Source organism: Quercus robur, chromosome 5 (assembly GCF_932294415.1).
Source record: "Quercus robur chromosome 5, dhQueRobu3.1, whole genome shotgun sequence".
NCBI classification, from domain to species: domain Eukaryota; kingdom Viridiplantae; phylum Streptophyta; class Magnoliopsida; order Fagales; family Fagaceae; genus Quercus; species Quercus robur.
This window is the reverse complement of record NC_065538.1, coordinates 71,107,406-71,116,253: the sequence shown is the minus strand read 5'-3', so window position 1 is coordinate 71,116,253 and position 8,848 is coordinate 71,107,406. Positions and strand designations below refer to the sequence as shown.

At 36.2% G+C, this 8,848-nt stretch overlaps 1 protein-coding gene across 1 annotated transcript; it reads left to right on the top strand.

Moving 5' to 3' along the window:
- The first annotated feature begins 3,651 nt into the window (after positions 1–3,651).
- Positions 3,652–7,069, top strand: LOC126726933 (U-box domain-containing protein 4). Its single transcript, XM_050432351.1, has 2 exons — positions 3,652–5,175; positions 6,582–7,069. The coding sequence occupies exons 1-2, from the start codon at positions 3,853–3,855 to the stop codon at positions 6,642–6,644; spliced, it is 1,386 nt and encodes a 461-aa protein (XP_050288308.1). The 5' UTR covers positions 3,652–3,852; the 3' UTR covers positions 6,645–7,069.
- Positions 7,070–8,848: the final 1,779 nt, after the last annotated feature.

The window sequence follows — 8,848 nt, the reverse complement described above, 5'->3', positions numbered from 1 at the left end:
CTATTTGTCACTCTCAGGTTTATGTTTTACTCCTTTGGATGGCTAATAGCCACGCAATGCTATTACTCTGGTTACTTTGTGACTTTGAGTGAAAGTCATTGAGTTGTCCACCCCAAAAAGCCCCCAACTTAGGACTTACTGTGTACAAAGAGTAATGAAAATTAACCCAAAGCAGTGTGCCCTTTTTTTTTGGGGGGGGTGGGAATAGATCCCATGGCTCCGCCTTTGGTTCTAAAAAGTGGTTTTAGATAGATTTAAAATAGCTTTAAATAGGTTGGAAGTATTACACATTTAAAGTTTTAAATAGAAGTATGGAGTCTTTCTTTCTCAGTCGTTTGTCTTAATATAAGTGGTTCTAATTCAATAACAAACTTTTAAATGAGTTTATTTAAAAATATATTTTTTAAGTCTAGATTCATGAATTTACAAATAAAAACACTTGACACAAAATAAGAGATAGGATACACTTGGTATAAACTAAAGCCCTTTTTTTTTTTTACAAAAGTGATAGAAACTGAAGCCCATTCAAAATATAGAGATATTTGGCATTGAATTAGTAGGCAATTAAAAAAACACTTGGTACAAAATTAAAATTCAATAGAATTTATAGAATTTTCTCTCAACTTGCACTTTAATATGAATATATGATATACATGAAATGTGATTATAAAAAAGGCTAAAGTGCAAACTACATCCCTAAAATTTGAGATTATTTGGATTTTATACCCTGGAAATTTTAGAATTTTGATTTTCCCCTTAAGAGTTATATTATGTTTACACCAATAGTCAATTGGTCTATATTTTCCAGTAAATACTACATAAACTTGTCACGAATGTTCGTTTGTCCAATAAAATAATGTAATGTGACATGACATCTTAAGAATATGAACGGGAACTGAACTTTTATTAAGACAATGAAGGGTCAAAGTAAAAAATGAGCACCGACAAAATTGAGTAATTCTAATATCACATAAACTTGTCACGTGTATTTGTTTGTCTAATAAAATAACGTAACGTGACGTGACGTGACATCTTAAGAACATAAACACGAAACCTAACTTTTATTAAGACAATGAAGGGTCAAAGTAAAAAATGAAAAAGATACATTAACCAAGTAGACTAATAATTTAAGCAAGCATTGATCAAATTGAGTAATTTTAATATCATATAAGAATTCATAGTTTTTACCATAATTATCCTATTCGATAGATTGTGATTAATTATTTGTCACTTTTATATCAATCTATCAATTTTTCTCCATTGCTTATAATTTGTCACATAGAAAATTACGGTAAAAATTGTGATTTTTTTTCTTGCTCCTACCATTTTTGTTTAAAAAAGTTTCTTTTTTCTTTTGGAATATTTGCTTTGTTTTAAAAAGTTTCTTAGTTGTGTCGTAGGTGGCCACTATTTGCATTGAAATTAACCTTTAAATGTTGAACTGGCCCAACAATCTCTGTCGCTTGGTTTAGTCATGGTTAGTACTAACATTTACTGGAGAAATAATAAAGATTTCCAGCAGCCAGGCACGTGTACACAGTAGAAACTAGAAAGATTCTAGATGCAATCCCTGCTCTGCCCATGCTATCATTCAGGGGCTGATCTGTTCAGTTCTGTAAATGCCCTCAGCACCGTCTGATCTAAATCGTATGCATACAAGATGAATGAAATTAATAATCAAAGTACGTTACAGAAGTGAAAATGGCTGGCAACACATGTCCCTACCTATCCCAAAGTGTTTTTATTTTTTACAACTGTTAAATAAGTGACTCTTGTCGTAACTCCCAAAGCAGAATCTTTCCCACATCGCAGCAGTCAACTACATTCATTCACAAAACCAAAACCCCAGTTGAAAAATAAAGAAAGAAAAAAGTGCACTTTTTTGTAATTTCAACTTGGTTTCTCAATTCGTCGACGTTTCAATCTGTTCAATTCTTCATCTCACCGCCGACGGCCCCACACTCACTCCACACGAAAACAACACTGTGATCACCGACCGTCACGTCACACTCCTTTCCCTCCATTGATTTTAGGGTAATTTAATTAGGCATTTTGACCGTCTAATTTAATTAGGTAATTTAAAAAGTCAATTTTTTTTATTCAGTTATTTTTTTTTGGCTATTATTCATCGATTTTATTATATTTCAGCTACTTTTAGTTTTAACTATATTACTTCAGAAAAAAAATTTCAATTTTAACTAAATAAGTTGTTCTCAAATAGACTCTAAAAACCTATTTGGGATATGATTATTTGCTTAAGTTTATTTGAGTTTTTAATTTCTTTTTGGTATTATTTATTGTAAGGATTGAATTTGGATTGGACCCAATATAGGATTGGGTTTTAGCCCATTGAACCCAAACAATGAATTTGTAGTGCGTGAATGAAAGAATTAGTTATATTCAGTAAGAAAGATAACAACAGTTGTTTATTTAAGAGAATCAAACATAAGTAAGGTAAGAAAATCTGTTATCGACATAGTCTGAGGAGCTATGTTATAATGTCCAATTGATGATCAATGTTACAAGAGTTCAAATGATTATTACAAAGATTTCTTGATTTTTCGATCCTTCTCTTTAGGCCACCTTTCCATGCTATATACTATAATTTTGGTATCATCCCCACCACACACGTGCAGGTTAGGTTCTAGGAACTCCTACTTGTCCCATCCAACACCTCCCAGAACCTTCAACTAGCAGCTGTAAGACTGCTTCATCACTGTTCAGGTATCACCTCCACATTAATGCGACCAGAGAGTTAGCTGGGAGGCATTTAATGTGGAGGTAGCAGCTTTTGTAGATATTTGTTGTTTCCCTCTGCTCCTCTCTTATCCAATGTCTGATTTCTAACCGTGATTCAACCTTGAAGGATATTCAGGATGATAGGACATTCCTACTAATCTCGGATCTCTATTTCTGAGATGACTTTTCTCTTCGGACATATTTTGGACTATCATATACAATATTTATTTCTTCTTCTTCTGCCATTCCCATAATAACCTTATTTGACCATCCTCGTACAGTTTTAATAGTACATTCTGGCTAACTGGCCCCCACATTTATGTTTCTCATTGCACTTTTTGGTATTATTTATGAGTCTCATTATATTATTCAGTTAGATTTTAACTTTTATTTTTCTACACTTTCAACAAAAAGGTTTTCAGTTTCAGCTAAATAAATTGTTTCTAAACAGACCTTTAAATGTGCATTTTTAAAACTCAAAACGAAATTAGGTGTTTTGGCCTTTTAAATGGCTAAAAGCGCATTTTTAAAAGTTGAAATTCCATTTGGGAGCAACAATTCTTCATAACTTTTTTATAAAGGTTTGACTAATATATACTTTAAAGGTATACATTAATCATTCATTTTTAGAAAATTTTTATGAAAAATTGAAAAAACTATCAAAACAATCAATCACTTTTTCAATTTTTTATAATTTAAAAAAAATAATTTACTGATATATACTCTTGGACATTCATGAGTAAAACTCTCTTTATAAACACTCTTTTAAAGCCAAAATACCATTTTACACAGCAACTTATAGAAGCAACATACTTTAAAAAAGAAAGGTCTCAATATTGAGTCTTGATAAGACCTCTACTTACCATGTGTTATTTATGTGGTTTGTGACTTTTATGACCAAACCAAGTTGTTATTTTAGCTTTACCCCAGATACCAAATCCACTTTCCTCAGCAAAAGCCAGCCTTCAAATCTCTTCCCTCATCTTCCTTCTCTACTTCTCACTCTCTCTCTCTCTCACACTTCATTCCACCATGAAATTTTCCTAAAAAAAAACATTCTCAAATTCATCAAACAAATAAAAAAAAGTTTCAAACTTTTGTTGTTTTCCAACAATGGTTTCTCTAGAAGACTCTCACTCCAGCTCAAATCGCTTCCCTTTACCACGAAACATTTACACCACCTCCTCCACCAAGATTTACCGACACGTCGGACGCTCGATGCGCACGATAAGGTCCAACATGTTTCACAGCGACAACGGCGGCGACGACACCAACAGCTGCTCGTTTTCCGGCCCCGTCGCCGCCGTGAGATCCGCTTTCGTGTCCGAAAACCTCACCGACTCTGTCGTCGACATGCGTCTCGGCGAGCTGGCACTGCGGACCAACAAGTCGGTGAAGTCCAGTTCATCGGAGGAGGAATTTCTGGATCTTTCTCAAGCTTTCAGTGACTTCTCAGCTTGCAGCAGCGACATCTCCGGCGAGCTACAAAGGCTCGCGAGCTTGCCACCGCCGGCGTTGGAGGACAGCAACGGCCAGTCGAGCGAGGTTCACCCTGAGCCTTGCATGGGGTTTTTGCAGAGAGAGAATTTCTCTACCGAGATAATCGAGAGCATTTCGCCTGAGGATCTTCAGCCGACTGTGAAGATCTGCATAGACGGGCTGCAATCGCCGTCGATTGCTGTGAAGCGATCTGCTGCGGCAAAGCTCAGGCTTTTGGCGAAGAACCGGGCCGATAACCGAGCTCTAATCGGCGAGTCCGGTGCCGTTCCGGCTCTGATTCCGCTTCTCCGGTGTAGTGATCCTTGGACTCAAGAGCACGCCGTCACGGCTTTGCTGAACCTCTCTCTCCACGAAGGGAACAAGATGGTGATTACTGATGCTGGAGCTATAAAGTCACTCGTTTATGTGCTCAAGACTGGGACTGAGACTTCGAAGCAGAACGCTGCGTGTGCGTTGCTGAGCTTGGCTTTGGTGGAGGAGAACAAGAGCTCAATTGGGGCTTGTGGGGCCATCCCACCTTTGGTTTCGTTGCTGCTGAATGGGTCCAATAGAGGGAAGAAGGATGCTTTGACGACGATGTACAAGCTTTGTTCGATAAAGCCGAATAAGGAGAGGGCGGTGAGTGCCGGTGCGGTGAAGCCTCTGGTGGCTCTGGTGGCGGAGCAGGGGTCGGGGATGGCGGAGAAGGCGATGGTTGTGCTGAGTAGCTTGGCTGGGGTTGAGGAAGGGAAGGAGGCAATTGTGGAGGAAGGCGGGATTGCGGTGCTGGTGGAGGCTATTGAGGATGGGACTGTGAAGGGGAAGGAGTTTGCGGTGGTGACTTTGTTGCAGCTGTGTGCCGACAGTGTGAGGAATAGAGGGCTGCTGGTGAGAGAAGGGGCTATTCCTCCGCTGGTCGCGCTTTCGCAGACGGGGAGTGTTAGAGCTAAGCACAAGGTGAGTGTTTCTTTTGGTTTTTTAAGTTGATTGGTAGTGTTAACAACTTAACATAACAGATTGTGAAAAGCTACAGTGGCAATTATGTTGCTTTTGATTAGTGGTTTGGTTTGTTAGCTAATTAAGCTTGTTTTTCATCTTATTTTCTAGCATAGTTTGTCTTCTTGACATTCTTGATATCAATTGCTACTAGATTTTGTGTTAATTGGTCATATGAGTTGATTGGTAGTTGTTAGAGATGGTGGTTCATATTCTGAATGAGAAAGTGGTATCCTGTAAAGGACTCAGGAGTGTTCTATAGTTGAGATAAGGGTGTTTTTAATTGGGGTCAACCATGTATTTGAGATATTGTGAAACATTAGCTGTGGCCGTGGATGTAGGCACACCAGTATGTTGTATTCTATCCCTTTCTCTTGTTGGGGAAGAGAAATATGAGGAAAAGAAATGGAACCCATATATTCCATTCCTTTGATCCTTTCCCTTATAGGCCCCTTTTTTAGTTCCTCCAAAATTGAGAAGAATAGGAAAGAATAGAATGGGCTTTAAAATGAATTTTAACAGAAGTCCTCATGATACCCCAAATTTTTTCTTAAATATATATACCCCTTTTTTTATTAATGAAATAGCATAATAATAATGTTGTTATAAAATCATTCATTTCCATTCAATTTCCAAAAAATTTTGTATTCCATTCCTTTTCTTTCACATATCTAAACAACAAAGGAATAATTATTTAATTCTCTTCTATTCTAAGTATTCTTTTCCATTCTATCCATTACATTCCTTTCGTTTCCTTTCCCTTCCTTTATAAACTCCCAAACATAGTGCAAATTTCATAGATCAATCCTCAAAATCAGTACTATTGTTAAATAGTTTTGTTGCATGGTGATGGAATTATGCTAGTTATGTTTGTTTGTTAGGCAATTGGGCTAAAACGTTTGATGTAATATCGTCGCGTGTTATGCATATTTGGGGCTACTTGATGACTTTGACAAAATTAGGGAGCGAATCCAGGATTTTGCATTGCACAAGATTTGGGTCACAATTTATTGGTTAGGTTAACTTTTAAAAAGTTGCCATACCAAGTAGTGAAGACTATAGATTCCACTCGTTGATAAGTCTTGAACAATTAGTAGCTTGATCTTCACTCAAATTGTTGATATGGTAACTTTTTAGATGGGGCCTTACAAACTTGAACTTTTAAGATTTGATTTTATGCTGTCCGCCATGCATTGTGCATGAACTTTACCATAGATATTGTGCAAATCGTTATAATTGGAATGCTCAGAGTTTTCAGAGGTTATGATGTTGTGTTGAAAGACCACGGTCTTAGATATTGCATGTTACACTCTGATTTTGGGATTTATGATTGACTCTAATTATTTAGTATCCGATTTGTTTTGCAGGCTGAAACTCTTCTTGGGTATTTAAGAGAACCAAGACAAGAGGCATCTGCTTCAAGTCCATAGACAAGAATGTAAGTTTACTCTTTGGCTACAGCATGAAGTTGGCTGTTGATGTATATATATGGAGTGCTTTTTGATGGTTTGTACAGTGTGGTTGAGAATTTTGGGAGAAAGTTTGTACAAGGAAGAAAGTTAGGGAAGCTAGTGATCAAGCGACTGACTTTTAGATAGATGATCATAACTAGGTATTGGGGTGTTTTTTTTTTTTTTTTTTTTTTTTTTTTTTTTTTCACTTTCATTTACTAATGTATTCTATTATTAAAAAATCTAATGTATTCTTGAGGTGGAATACATGATTGCTTTTTAGGGTTTTTGGGTTGATGAGATTTGGGTTATTGTCCTTATATTTTGTTTGGATTACCCAAAATTTGTGAAAAGGTTTACTGATTGTCTGGTTTTATTTAGTGAAGTTGAAGAGAGTTGTAGTACTTGGAGCATATTATCATTTTGAAGAATTTCTGTCTCTTGCATGCTCTATGGTGATATGCGTGTGCCCGTGTGCGTAGATGTGTTTGTTTTTATTTCTACTGCACAACTTCCTTGTAAATCCTTTATGTGGTACTGTTGGGAGTATATTGGATTATCATTTCTATGGTATATGGGACATTGTAACTATTCCTTTTGGTTGGTTTGTATAGAGCGATAAAAAAAGGAGGACTTTGATTACAAATTTTAGTTTAAATGACATAGAATAGGGTATGGAATAACCTTTTTTTTCCCCCTATTAATGTATGTGGACTTGAAATGATTAAGATGTAAGAAGACATTTCAAATTCATAATATCAAACCTGTTTACTTTTATATGAGCCGAATCTCTTGGTTTGAATTATGCAATCTACACCAGCAATTATTCTTCATTTCTTGATTTTAATTAAACCCCCAAACCCAAATGTGATCTTTAGGTTTTACTTATTTACAGGAAAAAAATTGTCTGAAGCTCATCGAAATTGATCTTTTTGGATTTGTAGGTGATATTGTTATTTCTTAATGTGCCAAAATTTTATGAACTTGGTTTTTGTACTTAACTAAGTTACTTAACCATCAGTAATGAATAAAAAGCTTGGTTTATTGATAGACTAGAATATTTATTTTTATAGATTATAATGTCACCATAATAGGATAGGACGACCGACGACCCCTATTAATGTTTATTCTTTTGCGACCTTCCCTCTTGGAGCTTGGTGTAAAGTTAGCTCAACTGTTGTTTGCAACGATTTCCCACCAACAGGGTCAACCCTACCACAGATTTGAATTAATTGCCAGTGCTCCTTTTTCTTCTGTTCTTTTTATTTTTACGTTGTCTTTCATCTGGCTTTAGCTGGCAGGACAGGTGTTTCTGGTCCTATTGCTTGTTTGGATGCTTGTGATCCTGAAATCGGAAAATCAGTACCAACAATTTTGAATGATGAACTGTGGGCACCATTTGCCCTTACAAAATTTTGGCACAAATTGATTTATTCGAGTAACAACAAGCAGCCAAGTGTTTGTCACGATGTTTGATGCTGCCTAGACCTATTAATAAATGAACGGAGTTGTTCATGACTTTGCATGCAAGTGAAGTACTGAACACTTTTGCTTGTTTGTTAGTAGTTACTTCTTTATTAATCTTCTGTTTCTGTCAAGATAATTTAAGAGTTTTCGGGTGCCATAACTATAAAGAGTTGGTTATGGAAGCGCTCACCTAGAGTTAAACTTGTTAATTTGAGTAAGAGAGACTCAAGAAAGATAATTTAAGGGTGTGTTTGTTTGGAAGTTTAATAGGGTGGATGAAAACTTTGCAAAAAAAAACTTTTTTGGAGTGTGTTTTGTTAGTAAGGAGGAGGGAAAATAAATAGTGGGATTTGGGTGTTTTTTCTCTGGATCTATCAAAAAGTTTTCTCACCAAAATAAGAAGAAAACTTAAGGGAAAAAATGAGGCTGCTTAATAGACGAAAATGTCCATGTACACTTGCTTATGGAAGTGCCAGTAAATGAGATGGAGAGGGGGGAGTTGCTTATTGAGCTTGTTCCTAAAGAAACAGCTGCTACCTCATAGTTCTTGGATGGCTCAAAATTAATTTTGATGTTGAGACTAGACCAAGTGACTCTCTCCTTGCTACTGTTTATCAAGATCACGTAGGTAAATTTATCCATGCATTGACTAATTCAGATGTCAGTGAAGATCTTCTTTGGGCTGAAACTCTACGATTTTAGTTGTTTCTTCTAGA